The 22,769-nt window shown below is 38.2% G+C and overlaps 2 protein-coding genes across 2 annotated transcripts; one reads left to right on the top strand and one right to left on the bottom strand.

Annotated features, from left to right (window-relative positions):
- Positions 1-326: 326 nt before the first annotated feature.
- Positions 327-22,066, top strand: PTGR2 (prostaglandin reductase 2). Its single transcript, XM_068964783.1, has 10 exons — positions 327-373; positions 3,782-3,866; positions 5,795-5,913; positions 12,822-13,013; positions 15,559-15,729; positions 16,753-16,962; positions 18,364-18,485; positions 19,281-19,368; positions 20,123-20,162; positions 21,023-22,066. The coding sequence occupies exons 2-10, from the start codon at positions 3,830-3,832 to the stop codon at positions 21,097-21,099; spliced, it is 1,056 nt and encodes a 351-aa protein (XP_068820884.1). The 5' UTR covers positions 327-373; positions 3,782-3,829; the 3' UTR covers positions 21,100-22,066.
- On the bottom strand, positions 5,019-5,736 carry LOC138073843 (enhancer of rudimentary homolog). Its single transcript, XM_068965771.1, has one exon. It carries the CDS (start codon positions 5,668-5,670, stop codon positions 5,356-5,358), a length of 315 nt encoding a protein of 104 aa, XP_068821872.1. The 5' UTR covers positions 5,671-5,736; the 3' UTR covers positions 5,019-5,355.
- Positions 22,067-22,769: the final 703 nt, after the last annotated feature.

Here is a 22,769-nt window from a genome sequence, read left to right as displayed (position 1 = left end):
AACTGGCTGTGATTTTCCAATCCAAGGCTCAGGGAGAAATCCATAAAACAAAATTCCTTCTAGGGCCTGCGGGAAATGAACCCACTGGTCAAGGATGAACGGTTTGTTCCTTGTGTCTTGCCAATAGGGGCAGCCACAGGGCACCAATCCCGGTAAATTTATTAATACACTTCGCCCACACATGTGACTAGTTTCCAGATCTCCGCACCGTTCCAGCCTAAATTCCGAAAGCCCGCCCATGGGCAGGAACAGAGGTGAACAGCCGAGGTCTAGTCGTGCGCCTGCGTACTGCGGCCGGAGGGCAGAGGTCGCCCGGCTAGACCCTTGCAGATTTCCGCAAAACGCGCGAGACTTCCTCCCGAGCTCGTCAGCGGTGAGTGAGGCGCTAGGGGCCGCGGGCTGGGGCTGTTAAGGGTGGGGTTCCCGCGTGTGGGTCGAGCCTTCCGGGGGAGGAGGATCAAGGAACAGGGGCGGGCCCCTTACTGACCGGGAGGACCTCCCGGCTTCCTCCCGGGGCTGCCGAGACGCTGGCATCATTGCCTAGGTCACTGGGATAGGGAGTGCTTGAGGAGAAGCAGAGCTTTTTTTTTTTTTTTTCCTTTTTTAAAAATAATTGTTGGGTAAGCAACTGGCTTGCTGCAGTCCGTGGGGTCGCAGAGTCGGACACGACTGAGCGACTGAACAACAAAAGCCACTTCAAGTTTGGCCAGAGTCGTGTCTAAGGTGCCCTTGGGACGTTTATTTAGCAGATATTTAATGGGCACCTGGCCTTCCCTGATGGCACAGTCAGTAAAGAAAGCGCCCGCAATGCAGGAGACCTGGGTTTGATCCCTGGGTTGGTTAGAGCCTCTGGAGAAGGAAATGGCAACCCACTCCAGTGTTCTTGCTTGGACAACCTCCATGGACAGAGAACCTGGCAGGCTAAAGTCCATGGGGTCGCAAAAAGTCGGGATACCACTGAGCGACTAACACTAATGGGCACCTACTATGTGCCAGGCATAGAAAGTGAAAGTGAAGTCGTTCAGTCGTGTCCGACTCTTTGCGACCCCATGGGCTATAGCCTACCAGGCTCCTCCGTCCATGGGATTCTCCAGGCAAGAGTACTGGAGTGGGTTGCCATTTCCTTCTCCAGGGGATCTTCCCGACCCAGGGATCGAACCCGGGTCTCCCGCATTGCAGGCAGACGCTTTACCATCTGTGCCACCAGGGAAGCCCAATAATTGAGCAAGATCATGATAACCTTTTTTTTTTTTTAAGGTGTTAGCAAGCTCCTGTTATGGCGGTGGTGTGAGTTATGTTTGCAGCCTGTTGGGCCGCAGTCTATGGGGTTGCAAAGAGTTGGACAGGACTGAGAGACTTAACACACTAGTGTCTTCGTTGGGTTTCTCAGGTGGCCCTGGTGGAAAAGAACCCGCCTGCCAATGCACGAGACATAAGAGACTCCGGTTTGATCCCTGGGTCGGGAATTCCTGGATCCCTGGATCTCTCCTCTTAAAATCCATGGAGGAGGGTATGGCAACCCACTCCAGTATTCTTGCCTGGAGAATCCCTTGGACAGAGGAGTCTGACTGGCTACAGTCCATAGGGTCGCAAACAGTGGGACAGGACTGAAGCGACTTAGCACATGCAGTGTCTTCATTATCAGTTGTGTGATCATGGGCAAGTTATTCAACCTCTGTGCCTCCTTTTCCTCGTCTATAAAATGGGAACTGTAACAGTACTGTCCTCAGAGCGTCGTTGGGTGGTGGGTTAAAGGAGCCAGTGGCTATTAAGTCCTTAGTCCTGGCACTTAAGAACATTCAGGAAACAGGCTGAGAGAAGAAACTTTCCCCAATCCCAAGTGATTAGAAGCCAGACATGTAATCTGCTCTTCCTAGTTCAGTGCCCTTCCCCTTATATTAGGCTGCAAGGTAGACATTCAGATAACACTGTCTTTTTGAGGGGTGCTAGAATTTTTCCATTGATAATTGATCTTGTATTATTTTGGAATATTGTGCTGTGCTGTGCTTAGTCGCTCAGTCGTGTCCGACTCTTTGTGACCCGGTGGACTGTAGCCCGCCAGGCTCCTCTGTCCATGGAGATTTCCCAGGCAAGAATACTGGAGTGGGTTGCCATTCCCTCCTCCAGGGGATCTTCGCAACCCCAGGATTGAACCCAGGTCTCTTGCATTGCAGGTGGATTGTTTATGGCCTGAACCACCAGGGAATATTGTTTACCACCAATTAAGAACCTACTTAATGTCATACCTGGTGAATATGGTTTGCTTGATGTCAGTCAATAAGGACTTCCGTTTTTCTCCTATTTGGGGTGAATTTAACACCACCACCACCCTTCCTTTCAGATCTAGAGCTGGTGTATCATATTTTAGGTTTTAATTTTGTAACTAAATATCTTTATGTTTTAAATGTGTTGTGCTCTTGAGAGATACTGCACGATTATCCTACATTAGTTAATTGTGTTTGGCACTTGAAAACTTTCTTCACTTGAAAAAAGTTGCCATTTTTCACCTGGCACTTGAAAAATTTAATACAGAGGGAAAGACTCAGTTCAGTTCAGTTCAGTTTAGTTGCTCAGTCTTGTCTGACTCTTTGCGACCCCATGAATCACAGAGGGAAAGACTAGTAGTTTACTTTTCATGCTGATAAGCAATATTTAGACAAGTCTACCGTGTGCATCATTTGAAGTAATAAAGCATACATTGAAAGTAATTAGAGAAAAGGGTGACAGATACGAAACCTCATTTGAAAAGACTCCTTTGGTTGAAAATTTAGCTATCATGGTGCTGTTAAACACCACTTAAGGTCAGTTTTCTTTGGATCCAGTGTCAGTTTGGAAAACTTTGTTTTTTTAACCCCTGCGTAATTTATACACAAGGTGAGTCAACAGAAGATTTTCTTTAAAAAATATGTTTAGCCCTATAAGACATTATAGAGTTCCTGCTGTGATGAAACAGAATGCATACAGCACCACCTTAGAAAAGTGCTTAAACCCTTTAAGACTCATTTTCCTCATCTATAAGTTGGGGATAATAATAAAAACATCTAATAGAATTGTTAAATATATTAAATACTATATAAATATGTATGTGCATGTATGTATGTATATTTCATAGCATAACAGTCCTTGGCACACAGAGTGACATTAACAATCTGTTCATTTTTAGTGATGGATAAAGGAAGAAGGTCCAAGTCAGATAGTGCCAGCACTCAAACATCATTTTACTTCTTTTATTAGTTCAAATTGTAAACCCAGAATAAATTGATCTTTTTTCATTTACTTAGCCATCCTCTGTTACATAACTTCCTAGAAGGTGAGGATTTTAAAATGCTTTTGATATGTTACTTTTATGATCAGCAAAACTATTAAGAAATTTCTATTTTGATAAAGAGTTTTTGAAAATGTGGTTACATCTCAGTTAAGCAGTAGATTAACTGGCTAACTCCAGAGGAATATATCATATTGTTTTCTTTTAATCAAGCCACAGTAGGAGCCTTAATCATGAAGACATGAAGATGAGTGTGCTTGAATTATGAGGCCAAAACATTTTGTTCCACTCAATCTTCAGTAAATTTGTCCCTGTTAGCCAAATATTCTAATTAGATTTAGTCTCTTTGACATACTTGGTTTAGGAGGCAAACTCTGACAGGAAACTAAAGTTTTTTGGATCCTAAATATGATTTTTCCTTTCCTTATTCAGAAACACAAGTGCACTTTTTTTTAAGCTTTTAAATTGTTGAATATATCATTACTTTCTTGTGATTTAAAACATTTCTGTTTATAGGAGTTATTTTATACAGAAGTCTTGTGAGGCTACTGTGCAAACAAGGTGATGATTGTACAAAGAGTGGTATTAAATTCCAGACCTGGTATGTATTTGTCTGTATTTGTCTGAACAGCTGTGGTCTTTAGTAATTATTAATGCAAATGGAGTAACAAAAAGTAATAATATAATGTCGACGTGGTAAACGAAGGAAGGAAGATAGTAATGCTAGTTGAGACCTTAGAGGAAATTCTTTAAACAATATTATCATTTTTAAAATAATTATCAAGGCCACTTGTTGAAGAAATAAGGTATTTTAAAGTTATTGCAATATTTAGAAGATAGTATTACAAATATATTTGGCTTTTGTTTTTTGTTGATAACGTGTAATACTGATTCTTAAGATGCGCTTTTCTGTTTTATGTGAAAAGCACTGACCTGTTGCATCATAAGTCAGCTACCTGACATCTGACCTGAACCACAGAAGCTTAGGTGTGGAAGTAACCTGAGAGATTTGGGCCTATGCTCCCTTAGTTTAGATGTTTACCTAGCGTGTGGCCTAGGGAAGACACTTACCTTTTCTCAGTTTTAGAAGGAGAACAATTAGATTAAAATGTCCGCATTCCGTTTTCGTTTTAGAAATTTGATGATTCAATGAACAGGAAGTTTTTCATGTTGATGTTTGATAGAAACCAAAACAATACTATAAAGCAATTATCCTTCAATTATAAATAAATAAATTTGAAAAAAATGAATAGGAAGTTTTGATTATATTCATTTAAGTTTCTGTTTTCGTCTTAAAATGAGGAAGGATAGTTTACCAGTTTACTTTGGCTAATGTGGTGTTTCTGCTACCTTGTAAATTTTAATTTTCCTAGTTAAAAAAAAGCTGGCTGTGCTTTTTGGCTTTTTGAAATCCTTTTATAATTTTGTGACAGATGAGGTGATTTACCTGTTATCATCTTAAAAAAGATTTTGACATTGACAGCAACATGCCAAAGGAACTTCTTGGAGAAAGCCAAGAGCAGTTGAAACTATTTGAAGAATTTATGCTGAGCTATAGAGAAATTTCAAAGCAATAGATTTATTCACGTGTGTATTTAGGGAGTGCTGTAAGTCCTAGAGTGACCATGTAAAGAATAAGAAATAATTCTATGGGAAAGTGCCTTTTTTATTTTATTTTATTTTATTTTTTTTTTTATAACTAAAGAACATTTATTTGTTTTTCACCAAGACTTTATCTTGAGGATGTAACTAAACTGTGCCTCCACTCCCCACCCCAATTTGAAGGAGGATTAGTACAGTGGATGTTATAAAGCAGGTATGAACAGTTTGAGGGACTGGAACCAACATTAACTGACAAAAACCAACTTTCACCTAAATCATCATAAAAATGTTTAAGTAAAAAAAAAGGGGAGGGGCAAAGGGGTTTTCAGATTGAACAAGATCATCACATTTTATCTAATACATTCAGTTCTGGCTAGGGTATACCAAAATGGAAACAGGATAACTATAATACAAAACTTCCACTACAGCACACTGCACACACCTGTGTTCCAAGCCCACCCCCGTTCCCCTAATGCTTCCAAACTCAACTATTTCCCAGCCTGTTGGGCCTGTCGACGAAGGAGCACGTAGATCTTCTCTTTAATCCAATCTTTGTTATAAGGCTGGTATGTCTGGGTATCAGCTCGGTAAACGAGGCAGCTGAGGTCTGCCAGGTCATCAATAAAATCAAACAACTGACTGATATCATATGTGATAGAGGGGCTGTTGGGATTCATTCTCTTCAGATGTTCTTCATACATTTTACAAACACCTTCCATACACTCATTCACAGATTCATAGTCAGCATAAGTTCTGCCTTCTGGCCTCTTGGTAGGCTGTACCAGCAAGATGGTGTGAGACATCGCGCCAAAGTCTCCCGCTGCAGCCGATGCCGACTCCGCCGCCGCCGTCGTCGCACACGAGCTTACCCGCAACGCCGCTAACAGCCAATCCCCCTTTATTTTATATTTTTGTCTAATATTTTAGGAAAAAATGGTCATCCAGTGGCAGAAAATTTCCGAGTAGAAGAAGTAAACTTACCAGATTGTGTCAATGAAGGACAAGTACAAGTCAGAACTCTTTATCTTTCTGTGGATCCTTACATGGTAAGAATCAGGGTTTTGTGACCTTGTGAAAATAATTTTATATCCGTATTTTTTCATGTTGCATCTGAATTTTATTTTATTTTTAAAACATATTTATTATTTTTATTTAAAAATATTTATTTATTTATTTTGACTCAGCTGGATCTTAGCTGCAGCATGCAGTATCTAATTCCCTGACCAGGGATCAACCCAGGTTCCCTGCATTGGGACTGCAGAGTCTTAGTCACTGGACCGCCAGGGAGGTCCCACATCTGAATTTTATTGTATAATCCTCATGATTAATAAATATTTGAGCAATATATCTTGATACCTGTAAATTACAAATTACCTTTGTGTTTATTCACTGGTGTTACTAAGGAATGTTACAGAAGGAATGTTTTCATAATAGTAGTGCATGATTAGTCAGTGTCTTTCAAAAGTCCAGGTCACTTCCTAGTACTAAGTAAAACTTGAGATAGTAAATTAAGATGGGAAATCCTCTCAGACTCTGTACAAGCTCTTAATTCCAGTAGGTCTCTTTTGAAAGGAACAAACTCACTGATGCTACTTCCACATAAAGGAGGTTTATTGAAAGGAAGTTATATGTTGCCTAGGTCTACAGCTGAGAAGCCATCAGGCACATGAACTTAGGCTTTATGAACATGGATAGTTTTATTTCTTGCTTTCCTAGTGGATCCTTTTAGTTTCATTTTCTTGCCTATTACCCTGGCTTAGAACCTCGAATATAGTGTTGTAAGTGGCAAGAATGGACATCCTTGCTTGATCCTGATCTTAAGGGAGAAGCATTCAGTCTTTCACCAGTAAGCTTGTTGTTAGCTGTGGGATTTTTCTAGATGCCCTTTATCTAGTCTGAGGAGATTTCCTTCTATTCCTGGTTTTTTGATTGCTTTTTATCATCAAGGGGCATTGGATAATTTTTATTGTGGTAAGATGCATGTGGAGAAGGAAATGGCAGCCCACTCCAGTGTTCTTGCCTGGAGAATCCCAGGGACGGCGGAGCCTGGTGGTTCATCATCACAGAAACTCTGTGCTCATTAAACAATAAAATCCCCATTAACTCCTCCTCCAAAAGGGAGATTTGGATTTTGTCATATGCTTTTTCTGTTTCCATTGAAATAATTGTGTGATTTTTGTCTTTTAATCCATTGATACGGTTTATTATATTAATTAACTGTCAGATGTTAAACCAATCCTGCATTCTTGGGAGAAAAATCCCACTTGGTCCTGCTGTATAGTTCCTTTCCTTTGATATGTTGCTAGATTTTTTTTACTACTGTTTTGTTAAGGCTTTTTGCATCCATGAGCTATTTCAAATCCTGGAAGATGATGCTGTGAAAGTGCTGCACTCAATATGCCAGCAAATTTGGAAAACTCAGCAGTGGCCACAGGACTGGAAAAGGTCAGTTTTCATTCCAATCCCAAAGAAAGGCAATCCCAAAGAATGCTCAAACTACCGCACAATTGCACTCATCTCACCCGCTAGTGAAGTAATGCTCAAAATTCTCCAAGCCAGGCTTCAGCAGTACGTGAACTGTGAAATTCCAGATGTTCAAGCTGGTTTTAGAAAAGGCAGAGGAACCAGAGATCAAATGCCAACATCTGCTGGATCATGGAAAAAGCAAGAGAGTTCCAGAAAAACATCTATTTCTGCTTTATTGACTATGCCAAAGCCTTTGACTGTGTGGATCACAATAAACTGTGGAAAATTCTGAAAGAGATGGGAATACCAGACCACCTGACCTGCCTCTTGAGAAACCTGTATGCAGGTCAGTAAGCAACAGTTTGGACATGGAACAACAGACTGGTTCCAAATAGGAAAAGGAGTACGTCAAGGCTGTATATTGTCACCCTGCTTATTTAACTTATATGCAGAGTACATCATGAGAAACGTTGGGCTGCAAGAAGCACAAGCTGGAATCAAGATTGCCGGGAGAAATATCAATAACCTCAGATATGCAAATGACACCACTCTTATGGCAGAAAGTGAAGAGGAACTAAAAAGCCTCTTGATGCAAGTGAAAGAGGAGAGTGAAAAAGTTGGCTTACAGCTCAACACTCAGAAAACGAAGATCATGGCATCTGGTCCCATCACTTCATGGGAAATAGATGGGGAAAGAGTGGAAACAGTATCAGACTTTATTTTTTGGGGGCTCCAAAATCACTGCAGATGGTGACTGCAGCCATGAAATTAAAAGATGCTTACTCCTTGGAAAGAAAGTTGTGACCAATTAGATAGCATATTGAAAAACAGAGACATTACTTTGCCAACAAAGGTCCATCTAGTCAAGGTATGGTTTTTCCAGTGGTCATGTATGGATGTGAGAGTTGGACTGTGAAGAAAGCTGAGCGCCGAAGCATTGATGGTTTTGAACTGTGGTGTTGGAGAAGACTCTTGAGAGTCCCTTGGACTGCAAGGAGATCCAACCAGTCTATTCTAAAGGAGATCAGTTCTGTGTGTTCATTGGAAGGAATGATGCTAAAGCTGAAACTCCAGTACTTTGTCCACCTCATGAAGAGTTGACTCATTGGAAAACACTCTGATGCTGGGAGGGATTGAGGGCAGGAGGAGAAGGGGACAACAGAGGATGAGATGGCTGGATGGCATCACTGACTCGATGGACATGAGTTTGAATGAACTCCAGAAGTTGGTGATGGACAGGGAGGCCTGGCGTGCTGCAATTCATGGGGTCACAAAGAGTCGGACATAACTGAGCAACTGAACTCAACTGAACTGAAAGATTAACTTTCTGGACATGGTCTAAGACTCTAGCCCCTGTTTGCCTGCCCAGCCTCTCCATACCCTTTGACTCTCACCTTGCTGAATTTCCTTCTTGTGTAACACACCAGTACACCTTTTGGCTTAGGCCAAAATCATGTCTTTCTGTATTTTATGATTTATCATAAAATCATTTTCTGTATTTTATGATGCTTTGACATCTTAGGGGCCTTGCTAATCCTGGAGAGACTGCCCCTCCCAGTGCTAGCTGAGTTTTAGAGATAATAAACAATTTTCGTTGGACATACCTTTCATATGTAAACCAATCAACTTAAAAACCATATTTCCAGACACTTCCTTCCTCTGACTCTCATATACCACATCAAAATTTCTACCCCACCCTAAATCACCCAAGGGCTAGGTGCCAGACAACTAGGAACATATCCATGAGCCAGAGTCCACTGAAGTTATTCAGTCTGTCCAATTCTAATGTACCCAAGCTTGCCTATCCTACTTTACCCACTCCTTTTCCTGGAAGCCCCAATAAAGAGTGGGCCATGCTGTCCTCTCCCCGATTTTGCCTCCAAACTCTGGTGCTTTCCCATGTGACCCTGTGTGATACGATATGCCTTTTCTCTAGGGTGTTATAATAAGCTCTTCTTTCAAGGCAATTGTATCTATGTCTGTCATATTATAATAACTGATTAAAACAACATTCTGGGAACTTCCCTGGTGGCTCTGCCTGCCAGTACAAAGACACAGGTTTGATCCCTGGTCCAGGAAGATCCCACATGCCTCAGGGCAACTAGGCCCAGGTGCCACAACTACTGAGCCCACGCTCTAGAGCTTGAACTCTGCAGTAAGAGAAGCTACCACAACTGGAAAAAGCCAGCATGCAGCAATGAAGACCCAACACAGACATAAATAGATCAATAATAATAAAAAAAAACCCAAAATTTTGGGTACAAATTAAAACAAACCTCCATATCTAAAAACTTCCTTTCCCTTTACCTGACCAACCCCTTATTCCCTAGAAGCCTGCTTTATGCTTTAAAGAGATTTACTTTGGCAAATCACCCTTAACCCTCAGACTATTCCTCTCTATTAGATTTTCTCAAATACCTTGACCTTCAGCATGTATCCCAGTTTTAATTAATAATTATTTAGTTATCAGATGTTTGTCTTCCCTAATAAAAACTTATTAAAATAGAGGTCTTATTTATCCCTCTATCTCCAGTGACTAGCATAAGTGTTTATTAAATATGAATTAAAAGAAGGAAGAAAATTACTTTGGTTGCTTTCACTAGACACTGTTCTTAAAACAAACAAACAAACAAACATAAGTGGGACTTACCTGGTGATCCAGTGGCTAAGACTCTGAGGCTTCCTGCAGGGAGCCTGGGTTCAGTCCCTGGTCAGGGAACTGGATCCCACATGCCACAACTAAGGCCTGGTGCAGCCAAATAAATATTTTTTTTAAATTATTCTTAAACAAAAAAGGACATAAGCATCTTTGAAGGGAAAAAAGGAATCTGCTGAGCATTAAATTATTGAAATTTTATATCATTCCAAATTTATGACTGATTTTAATCACTGTGTATGTATTACATTTTAGATGGTTATATTTAATATGTATATACTATTTTGATTTCATGTTTGTGATTTTATATTCATATCTTCATATGAGAAATTAGTCCAAATGTTATTTTGCTGGTTGTATAACATTTTATCTTATTGACATCATTCACTTACCTATACTCCTTCCTACTTTTTCGATTAGCTTTAAGAATCAGGTACTTGGTGTGGCCAGTATCCAATGGCTGCTATACTTGCTTTGAAGAATATATGGGGACTTTCCTGGTAGTCTAGTGGTTGAGAGTCTGCCACCAATACAGGGAACATGGGTTTCATCCCTGGTCTGGGAAGATTCCACATACTTGGGGTAACTAAAGCCTGTGCGCCACAACTACTGAGCCCACATGTGCCAGAGCCCATGCTCCACAACAGGAGAAGCCGCCGCAGTGAGAAGCCCACACCCCGCAATGAAAGAGTAGCCCCCACCCTCTGCAACTGGAGAAAGCACCTGTGCAGCAATGAAGACCCAGCACAGCCAAAAATAAATAAATCATTTCTTTTTAAATCTTAAAAAAAAATTAAAAGGATATATGGGAGGGGCACACAAGCAGAAGTGTAGTATATTCCCACAGGAGCTTTGGCATCAATATGCCATGTGGTCTTTTACCCTGGTGAGCTAAACCAGACCATGTAGGGCCCCTTGATGGAACAGCCTTCTGTCTCTTCCATCTCCTGGACCACACTGTAGGCTTGTACATCTTGGCCTCCGTAAGAGAGGAAAGAATGAGCCACAGAGAGGAAGAAAGCCTTAATTGCCTCCCAGAGAAGTCTTTAGCCCTAGTTCTATGGAAAGGTGTGGTACTGTGGTGATACTTTGTCTTTAAATAAAGAGAACATCAATCTGAAGTTAGGGGGAATGATGTAGTACTTGGTCTGAAGTTTGATGAACAGCTGTATAAAAATTGTTTCATTTCTCTTTTGGGTTATTTCCATTGTGGAAGCAGTATTGCTCAACTGAAGAAATGAGTAGTATTATGGTCTATATGTTGCAAGTCTGTTTTCTGTTAAAAATGGATGGTTTATAATATTATCAGCAACATGTCAGAGTACCTAATTTGCTATAACCCATTGACACAGAATCTTGTATTATGCTAGCATATAGGACATAAATTATTTAAGAGGGGCTTCTCAGGTGGCACTAGTGGTAAAGAACCCGCCTGCCAATGCAGGAGACATAAAAGACATGGGTTCGATCCCTGGGTCAGGAAGATCCCCTTGAGTAGGCAAGGGCAACCCACTCCAGTATTCTTGCCAGGAGAATCCCCATGGACAGAGGAGCCTGGCAGGATATAGTCCATGGGGCCGCAAACAGTTGGACATGACTGAGCGACTAACACACACACAATCCACATGTCATACAGTTCACACATTTAAAATGTATACTTCAGTAGTTTTTAGTTCATTCACAAAGTAGTCTGTTTACCACAATCTAATTTTAGAATGTAAATTCTTTTTTTTAAAAGGGCATAGAATTTGCATAGAAGCTACACATATCCTCTCAAATACTTTAAAAAATCATTTATTAATTCATTTTTGGCTGTGCTGGCTCATTGTTGCTGCCCAAAGCCTTTCTCTGGTTGCAGGGTTAGAGGGGAGTTGTGGTGTGGGGCGGCAGGGTGTTGGTCTACTGTTTGTTGCGGTACACAGGCTTCTCATCGCGGTGGCTGCTCTTGTAGTGGAGCACGGACTCTAGGGTGCTGAAGGCTTCGGCAGCCGTGGTAAGTGGGCTCAATAGTTGCTGTTCCTGGGCGCTAGAGCACAGGCTCAATAATTGTGGCACACAGGCATAGTTGCTCCATGCCATGTGGAATCTTCCCGGACCAAGGATCAAACCCTTGTCTCTTACATGGGCAGGCAGATTCTTTACCACTGAGCCACCAGGAAAGCTCCTTAAATTCTTTTTTACTTTATTTTTAATTGGAAGATAATTACTTTGCAATATTGTGATGACTTCTGCCATACATCAACATGAATCAGCCAGAGGTATACATATGTCCCCTCCTTCTTAAACCTCCTTCCCACCTCCCTCCTCATCCCATCCCTCCAGGTTATCACATAGCACTGGCTTTGGGTTCCCTACATCTTACAGAAAATTCCCATTAGCTATCTGTTTTACATATCATAATATATGTGTTTCAATACTACTCTCTCAAGTCATCCCACCCTCTCCCTCCCGCACTGTGACTGTAAGTCTCTTCTTTACATCTGTGTCACCTTTGCTGCCCCCTAAATAGGATCATCAGTACCATCTTTCTAGATTCCATATATATATATATGTGTGTGTGTGTGTGTGTTAATATATGATATTTGTCTTTCTTATTTATTTTATTCTATATAATAGGCTCTAGGTTCATTAAATTCTTTTTAAATTTCACTTCTTGTGTTTTTCAGCATAAAAAATAACTGAAAGGAAGAGAGAAATTAAGATGAGTTTTGTTTGGCTAACACTGTACTTAATATTACTGAATTATATACTTCTTTTAGTCAATGGGTAAATAAGTAAACTGGTTCAGTATTATCAGACAGAAGTATCCCAATCTGTGTTTCTTTTTTTTAGCGTTGTAGAATGAATGAAGACACTGGCAGTGACTATATAACACCTTGGCAGCTGTCTCAGGTGGTTGATGGTGGAGGTGTTGGGATTATAGAAGAAAGCAAACACACAAATTTTACGAAAGGCGATTTTGTGACTTCCTTCTATTGGCCCTGGCAAACCAAGGTTATTCTGGATGGCAATATCCTTGAAAAGGTGATGTACAATATAAAGTATCTGATTTTTCTCTCTTGTTATTCCTTCTTTGTGCATTTGGTGTTTGGTTTTGTTTGCTTTTTTTCAGGGGACAAAATAAAAGCATGTTTTCTTTTTAGATAGCTGTCAGAATGTGAAAAGCCTTTATTCCTCTTCCACTGTTGGCTGTAACTATTTATGACAGTTCTTAGATTGCCAATGAATGATGTTGTTTTCCATATTTAATTCTCAAATTTTACATGTCTAAAATAAAACCTGAGCTATAAGCATCAAAAAATGCTTTATGCTAAGAACCAGAATGCCCTTTATAGTTAAATACTTGAAGAGTTTCCTAGGAAAGCTCCAATACTTGGTCCACTTGATGCAAAGAGCTGACTCATTGGAAGATACTCTCATGCTGGGAAAGATTGAGGGCAGAAGGAGAAGGGGCCGACAGAGGATGAGATGGTTGCGCGGCATCAGTGACGCAATGGACATGAGTCAGAGCAAACTCCAGAGGTAGTGAAGGACAGGAAAGCCTGTCATGCTGCAGTCCATGAGGTTGCAGAGTTGGACACATCTAAGTGACTGAACAACAACAACAAGCAATTACCGCTTGACTCAAGAAATCCATTTGGTTTGTGCTTGAAATTCTATCTTGTGGCAGAAATCTTGAGTTCGGTTTCTACTGTTTGGTTGAGTCATGTGAAATTACCAGTATTTGTCTGCTTTGACCTACAAAAACTGGCAGCTTCATGTAATTCAGCCTAATAACTGTCATCAAGGAAGTTACGGTATGTCTCTAACCTCAGTTTCCTCATGTGCAAAATGAAAACAGTAGCTATCTCACCAGTGAATGTGAGAATTACATTAAATTTAATTAAATTAGAATTAATTTAATTAAATTTATAATGTGATTAAGGCAAAAAACTTTATATAATTTTAGTATTCTTTATGATTACAGATTTTTACAGTTAGTTAAAGGTGGCTGTTAAGATATAAGTGATATAGGAGACATTACACAATCATTTTACCAATGGTACTAATAAACGATGTTTAACTGGAAATTTCTTAGTAGGAAGTGAAAAACAAACATTCAACAGTTTCTAGCTTTCCCTGTCATAGTGATATAGTGGGAAATTGAGTAGTTGGGGAGAGCTTAAAAATGTTTGGGAAGTAGGTATTCGAAATGAGGAAGAGGAATTAAGAAAGGATAGGAAAATAATATTTACTAAACACAACTTATCTCACAATGTTTTTTTTTTTTTTTTCCTGGCTTTACTAATAAATAACTGCTACCTACAGGATATATTTCTATGTCTGGAGAAGGAAATGGCAACCCACTTCAGTATTCTTGCCTGGAAAATCCCATGGACAGAGGAGCTTGGCAAGCTACAGTCCATGGCGTCAGAAGAGCTGGACACAACTTAGCAACTAGACCACCAAGCCACCGTATTTCTGTATAATGTACTGTAGACCTTTCTGTATATTGTAGACTTTAATATCTCCATTACCTTTATCTACACATAAGACTTGACTGATAGCCATTTAAAACTGATTACAAACTGCCATTGTTTTCTTTGTGGCAGTTTAATTGCAAATCAAGGTGGTGAATCTTGATTACTTTTGGTGGTTTGTTACATTTTTAACCTCTAAAATTATTATAAAACTTTTATGGTAGAGAATCTTTCTATATAATTTTTTTTTCATTTTCCCTTAATGTTACAGATAAGAAAACAGACAGAAAATGTAAGAGATGTACAATTAACTATTGATTGGGCCTGGTAAACATATAAGTGTAAAATGCTGAAAAGCTGAGACACCTCATTTTACTCTGTAATTAAACGAGAAGAAATTGTATCACACCTTCCTTATATTTTCATGAAACATTTGAAGTATCAGTAATGAGAACTGTTTGAGCTGACTTTTATATAGATAAGTGTTTACTCTGAAATTGCTCAGAGATTTTTAAACCTTCCAGTTTTGTGTAGTGTTTCCTGTGAAGTGTTTCTTCTCTTTTGATATATTTGAGACACTGGCAAGAAAGACTGAAAAATGGTTTACTGTTCATGTTGGGTTGTTTATTAGTCCGCTTAAACCGCTTGAACTGTTGTTAGAAAATACAATGGACTGAAATTTATTATTACAGCAGAAATTTATTTTCTTACAGTTCTGGAGGCTAGAGGTCTGAGGTCAAGGTGCTGGAAAATTTGGTTTCTGGTGGAGCCTCTCTTCCTGACTTTCAGATGGCCCTGTTCTCCCTGTATCCTCACACAGCATCCAGCCTTTCTTCTGTGTAACTGCCGAGAAACGGATCTCTGTTGTTCCTTTCTCTTCTAAGGCCCTAAGTCCTATCAGATTAGGGTCCCTCCCTGATACCCCCATTTAACCTTAATTATCTCCTTAAAAAACCCTATCTCCAAATTCAGTCACACTGAAAGAATTAGGTCTTTAACATATGAATTTGGGGAGTTCATATTCATGAAGTAATATGTTGTCTCTACTTTGTTGACTTAAGACAGAAATTCCTAATATTATTTTTTTAAAGGTATATATTTTATTTTAGGTAGATCCACAACTTGTGGATGGACACCTTTCATACTTTCTTGGAGCTATAGGGATGCCTGGTTTGACTTCCTTGATTGGGGTACAGGAAAAAGGTCATATAACTGCTGGATCTAATCAGACAATGGTTATTAGTGGGGCTGCTGGTGCTTGTGGATCCTTGGCTGGGCAGGTAAGCTTTTGGAGAATTATCTGATTTTCTAAAAAACTGGTCATAACTGAATCTCTGGATCTGTATATATAGTTTAAAATATACAGTTGAACAAATTTGTAATGTTATTTTACATATATTTGGTAGAAATGATATTATTGCATGATTAGACTCTCTTCTTAACAATGTGAAAAATGCTGTAGATTTTTTATATTTTATTCTCTTTTAACCAAAAATGACATGGCAAATGCTGGAGCATTGCTCTAATCTATATGAAGGAGAAAAATCACAGAGTACCTGTCTGGAATTCCATGAATTGAAAAAATAAATTTATATTTTAAAAATATCTTCAAATAAGAAAGCACTTACTGGTTTCTAGAGATAGGTTAATGTATTCCCAAGTGACTCAGTGGTAAAGAATCTGCCTGCAGTGCAGACGCAGAGACATGGGTTCAATCCATGGGTTGGGAAGATCCCTTGGAGAAGGAAGTGGCAACCCACTCCAGTATTCTTGCCTAGGAAATCTCATGGGCAGAGGAGCTTGGTGAGTTACAGTTCATGGGGTCCCAAAAGAGTCAGACATGACTTAACTACTAAACAACAGCAACAGAGATAATAGTAAACATTATGGTACAGTTTTATAAAGTACATTATTTTATGAATAGTAGCCTTCTGTGAAACCACAGAAACAAACATTTTACCTTAATAGTGATTTTAGTTCCTCACAGGCCCAAAAAATATTGAATTGCAAGATAGAGATGTTTTTGGTTTGAGTGTTCCTTTTATGAGCTCATCTTTAAATTGTGAGATTTTAACATTCAAACTAAGTCTAATTTTATTCAGTCTTAATGTTTTTAAGAATGCTGTTATATCTGTTCTCAGTTCTTCTGGTTTCAAATTACCTTTCTTGAAAAGACTTACAAAAGCCTAAATTGTGATGAACACTTTCATATAGGTACTTGTATTATCTTTCATATTTTCACATTTTTACACTTAAATTGTGACAAGAGAACGTTGTTTAATTTTCAAAAATTTCTCCCCTAGATTGGCCATTTGCTGGGCTGTTCCAGAGTTGTGGGAATTTGTGGAACACCTGAGAAGTGCCTCTTTTTGACCTCAGAATTGGGCTTCGATGCTGCAATTAATTATAAAGAGGAGAATGTTGCAGAACAACTCCATAAATTATGCCCAGCTGGAGTGGATGTTTACTTCGACAATGTTGGCGGTGACATCAGTGATACAGTGATAAGTCAGGTTGTTTTCTGATTTGTTGGTTATAAATTTGAATGCTATATTTTATTTGATGTGATATCTTTTTACCTGATAGTGAGAAAGAAAAAAAACTTTATAAACTTGTAGGGTTTATGGTGAAAAACAATATGATGGTCAGTATTCTAATTAAGTGATACAGAAGAGCTTGATGAAGCTGTTTCCATTTGTTTGCAGATTTGTACTATGAGCATCAGTTTTAGTTTTTTGCTAGCAATGTTATATTTTCACCTTTATTTTTGTGAAAAATTACAGTTGTATTATACAAGTGAAGTTCTAAGCTCTAACTCACTTCTAACCATCAGCTCTCAGCCATCACCCTCTGACTTTGGGTTGGGAAAGGATTTTTATAGTTTACAGGTATTTGCATATTTTAATTGACAGCTTTATAATTTATCAACATTAGCTATTGACACTGCATTGTCCTTTACTATATGTAAAATTATTTTCAATTGAGGTTAAATTATTTAAACCCAAAGAAATACTCCACCAATAATAATGGAAGTAGCAACAATGACAATGACAACTAATGAAATTCTTTTGCAGATTACCAAAATCTTATTTTTTACCTCTATATTCCTTTCAGTTCAGTTCAGTTCAGTCCAGTCGCTCAGTCGTGTCTGACTCTTTGCAGCCCCACGGACTGCAGCACACCAGGCCTCCCTGTCCATCGCCAACTCCCAGAGTTTACTCAAACTCATGTCCATTGAGTTGGTGATGCCATCCAACCATCTCATCCTCTGTCACCCCCTTCTCCTCCTGCCCTCAATCTTTCCCAGCATCAGGGTCTTTTCAAATGAGTCAGCTCTTCACATTAGGTTGCCAAAGTATTGGAGTTTCAGCTTCAGCATCAGTCCTTCCAGTGAATATTCAGGACTGATTTCCTTTAGGATGGACTGGTTGGATCTCCTTGCAGTCCAGGGGACTCTTAAGAGTCTTCTCCAACACTGCATTTCAAAAGCATCAATTCTTTGGCACTCAGCTTTCTTTATAGTCCAACTCTCGCATCCATACGTGACTACTAGAAAAACCTTTGGGGTAGATTTATTTGCTAGCTAATTAAAACTCTTTGATACATATACTGGGTGAGTCTTTAGAACAACATCAATTAATTGGCATTAAGGGATTAAATACTATAGGGAATTCCTTATAGTATTTAGTCCTAACCCACAGTGTTGTTAGGACTGTGCACTTTCACTGCCAAGGGCACAGGTTCAATCCCTGAAACGGAAACTAAGATTCCACAGACCGTGTGGTGTGGCCATTAAAAAAAAAAGAAAGTTTAAATACTAGAATCAAGGAAGCTTTCATTGAGGCAGCCATAAGATCATTAAATACAGGGAAGGTGTATATCTTAAGGTCTAATCATCAGTTTTCTCTGAACAGATGAATCAGAACAGCCACATCATCCTATGTGGTCAAATTTCTCAGTACAACAAAGACGTGCCTTATCCTCCTCCACTACCCCCTGCTATAGAAGCAATCCAGAAAGAAAGAAACATCACAAGGTATGTTCTACACTTTCCCCATATTACCAGATTCAACTGGTTTAAAGATCACAGATGTATATGAAATATATTGTTCCTCATATATAATTGTTTCCTATTAAATAAAATTTGAAAATGTACATTTTAAGGTAGTTCAATATTTAGGTTTTGGTAAACTAGCTCACTGGCAGAAAACTTTTTGAAAAATGCGCCTGTTCAGTTCACATTTTTCGTGAATGTTAGAAATTCAACTCATATTGGCTTAAGTGCAAAAGACATTTATTGGTTCATGTATTGAGAAGTTCAGTATTAGTGCTGGCTTAGATTTGGCTGGGTAAAAGGTTTGCATACTGGTGTCCAGACTCAGTTTTTCTTCACCCTGGGCTGTGCTTTTTTCTGGGTTGGCATGGTTCTGGTGGACTCTCCTCTTGCAGTAGCAACAGGATGACTGTTATCTTTGCTCTTACATTTCACCAGGTTAGCAATCCAAGCAAAAAGAGAACAGCTCTCTTCTTGCAGTTTTATCAAGTCCCAAAGCTGATACGTATCAGCTCAGACTGGCCTGGCTTTCATCACATGAGGGTGGGGAAAAGATGCAACCCACAAAGTAAAACCACAGTGTTACTACTACATGGGACTGTCGATACTGAGCAGACAAAACAATAGAAGTCCACTATACGTATGCTTGTAATTGCACCTAAAGCTGTATTTGACCAGACTGTATGTGATTAACAAGTTTTTGAATTCTGGAATGATTTGATATGAGCTTTCACCCTCCCTAGTCTCTGATTATTATCCTTTTCTTCCCCACTACAGAGAAAGATTTCTGGTGTTAAATTATAAGGATAAATTTGAGTTTGGTATTCTCCAACTGAGTCAATGGTTTAAAGAAGGAAAGCTAAAGGTAGAACTTGCTTCTATTCTTGATCAATATCATTCTTCCTGCTACTTGATATACTTTTGTATTATTTGAATTTAATATTTGTTTCATAATAAATATTTCTTTAAAATAAAAGTATACTGAATATCATAAATTAACTTTACCTCCCAGAGGAATATAATCCTCCTGATTGAGAAACCTTCCCATCATTCCCTTTATCTAAAATTTTATTAAACTTTACTTTTCTTAGATTATATGACAAGATGAATAGGTTGTTGTCTTTTCTAAATTGTAATATTCATTAGCAAATATTTATGGACTATTACTATGTGTTAGAAGTTGTTCTTTCTCAAAAATCTTTTAAGCATTTCTTAGTACCTCTCCACCACCCTACAACCTGCCCTTCCTGGACCTTCTGATAGATCTCTTGGTTGTGGTTGAAAATCAGCAGTTATCAATCAGGTCCAGGGACCCCTGATCTAGGATGTTCTTGAAACATGCAAATGATAGGCAAAGGTGTATGTGTATGTGTGCTTATATAGTTTGTTTTATGAAAAGAGGGTGTACAGCATATGATGTTACTAACTGAAGATTAGACAGTGGGAAAATAGGATTGTATTAATATTTTAAAAATCAATTGATAGGAAACTTCTGATGTAGCTATATAAAATGAAAAATATCTATTTTTAGACAGAAAGTGCTAAATAATATTGCTGCCTTTTGCAAAAATGCAAACCATTAAATATAAACACTGAAGTCTACCTATTTCAATTTACAGATCAAGGAGACTATGGTAAATGGATTGGAAAACATGGGAGGTAAGATGAATGTAGATTTATTTACTATACACATCAGTTCGGCACAAATACTGTCTTTTTTCTTTTAATTATTCTTTTCAGTTGTTTTTTTCTCTTTGAATCACATTTCTTTCCTGTGAAACCTTAAATATCTTAAACTCTATGAAAGTTCAACTTAGTGGCATTTAAGAGCTATTGTTTTCTCATTGCAAATTGTAAAATATTTCTTTGTTTTTATAAATAATTATTAAAAATTGTAAGAATTGTGAAAGTTATCTAGCCTCTAGGTAACTTTCTCAGATTGAATGGTTCTAAGTCATCAATCATAAGATTACATTAAGCAGATTTTCAGTATTTCTTTTTTTTTGGCTAACATACAGATTTCAACAATCTCTTTTATTTTAAATGAAGAAAATTAAATCAAACTGCTAATTTTTCCTTTTTAAGAAAAAAATCTAATGTATTTGGTTAATGTGTTTACCAAACTGAAATATAAAATTCACTCACATGATAGATGGTCATTTTACTTACTTAGTAAAACTTTATGATTAGATTTCTAATATTTTTTAAGCTATTGTTTTTTCTGACATTTATCCTCATACTTATTTTGCTGTAGTCTTCAGACTCTGTAACATTGAACATGGATGTAGATGCCAATTAAACATTTTTAGTTTGGGTAAAAAACACATTTTTAAGATGTTAATTGGGTTGATTTGTCCTGTAACTTTGCTAGTGTTTTACTAGCAGTTTCTATTCATGAAAATTTCCTTCGGTACTTAAAATCATGAAAGAAATTATTCACATTAATCATATGTGCCTGGTCACATGTATGATGGTGACATTATGTTGTCAGATAACTTCGTTTTTTTTTTTCTTTCTAGCTGCATTCCAGTCCATGATGACAGGAGGTAACATCGGAAAGCAGATAGTTTGCATTTCAGGAGATACCTCTTTGTAATCTCCATAAACATCTTCATCAAGGAAATACATGGATTTCTTTCCATTCTGCCGAAAGATTTCAAGATACATTAAAAAAAACCCCTTAAGAGTATAGATAGTTTTTGCTTTAAATGTGATAATAGGTGATATTTTCTTAGTTGCACAACATAATTCACTCCTATATCTTTACTATCATATATTTACATCCTATATGATTGTTTACAATAATAGATTGATGTCAACATGACCTATTTTTCCTTCTTTTGCTAAAACTAATATTATGTGAAATTTATATCAGATATTCAGAAACTGTTGGAGATTTAATGTAACTTTAATAGATCATACAAAATATTTTTTAAATTAATAGTTTTTATAACTTTATAATGTTTGTTTAAAATAGAATGCTTGAAAAGACACTTACAAATACATATTCAATTGGAAATGCTTTACATAATTCTTGAACTGTAGCTTGGTGCAAGAATAAATGGGATGGTGTTTCCATATTGTGTTGATGGAAAAGGGACTTAATGGCAGGGTGTGTGTGTGTGCAGGAGTTTGGGGAAATTCAGAGCTTATCAAACAGTTTTTGGAGTAGAATAGAGGCTTTGTTTCGGAAGTAGTATAAGTTAAATTACTGAGACTGGTTAGGTTGATGGAGGGACTTACTACAGAGGATGATCTATTTGTGTTTTGCCAAGTAGTCCACAGTATAGCCTGAAAACCCAAATCTGTATTGATAAAAGCCTATGTTTATTTTAGATTAGTAGGTGCATACTGTCAAATAGTTACAAAGATTTCAAGAGAAATAGGTATAGACATCACTTCAAGTTTTAAGTGATGAAAAAGATTTAAACAATACAGCTTCAAAAAATGACAGAACTGACTAAGCAAAAGTAATAAATGGTTGTAAACATGAATGTTCAGCACCTATTAATGTATCTCTAGATAAGAGCATTTGTTTCATTCATTGTAATCAACCCTTTAATACAGTAAAATTGAGGATTTTTTTTTTTTGAGTGTTGTGCTGCTTTATGGTCAGCAGTTTACAAACTGTAGTATACTTTTGTTTAGATTCGAACTGTGTTGTAATCAGTCATTCCAGTTGACCTCAGTGGCCTTCAGTTCTTTCTGTTGGATATACTTTTCTATTTCATCTCCAGAGAGAGCTTCATCTCTATTTCCAGTCTCTAGAGCTAGCTAGGCCCTTCCCTGGTGGCTCAGACAGTAAGGAATCTGCTTGCAATGCAAGAGACCCTGGGTTCGATCCCTGGGTCAGGAAGTTCCCCTGGAGAAGAGAATGGTAACCCACTCCAGTATTCTGCCTGGAGAATTCCATGGACAGAGGAGCCTGGCAGGCTATAGTCCATGGGATTGCAGAATCAGACACAACTGAGTGACAAACACTTTCACTTTCCAAGTAAATATACTGCTTGCTCCTTAGAAGAAAAGCTATGACAAACCTAGACAGCATATTAAAAAGCAGAGATCTTACTCTTTTGACAAAGGTCTGTATAGTCAAAGCTAAGGTTTTTCTAGTAGTCATGTAAGGATGTGAGAGCTGGACAATTAAAAAAGGCTGAGTGCTGAAGAATTGACGCTTTCGAACTGTGGTGCTGGGGAAGACTCTTGAGAGTCCCTTGGACAGCAAAGAGATCAAACCAATCAATCCTAAAGGAAATCAACTCTGAA

Source organism: Capricornis sumatraensis, chromosome 2 (genome assembly GCF_032405125.1).
Source record: "Capricornis sumatraensis isolate serow.1 chromosome 2, serow.2, whole genome shotgun sequence".
In the NCBI taxonomy this organism is placed as follows: Eukaryota; Metazoa; Chordata; class Mammalia; order Artiodactyla; family Bovidae; genus Capricornis; species Capricornis sumatraensis.
This window is presented reverse-complemented; position numbering and strand designations above follow the sequence as displayed.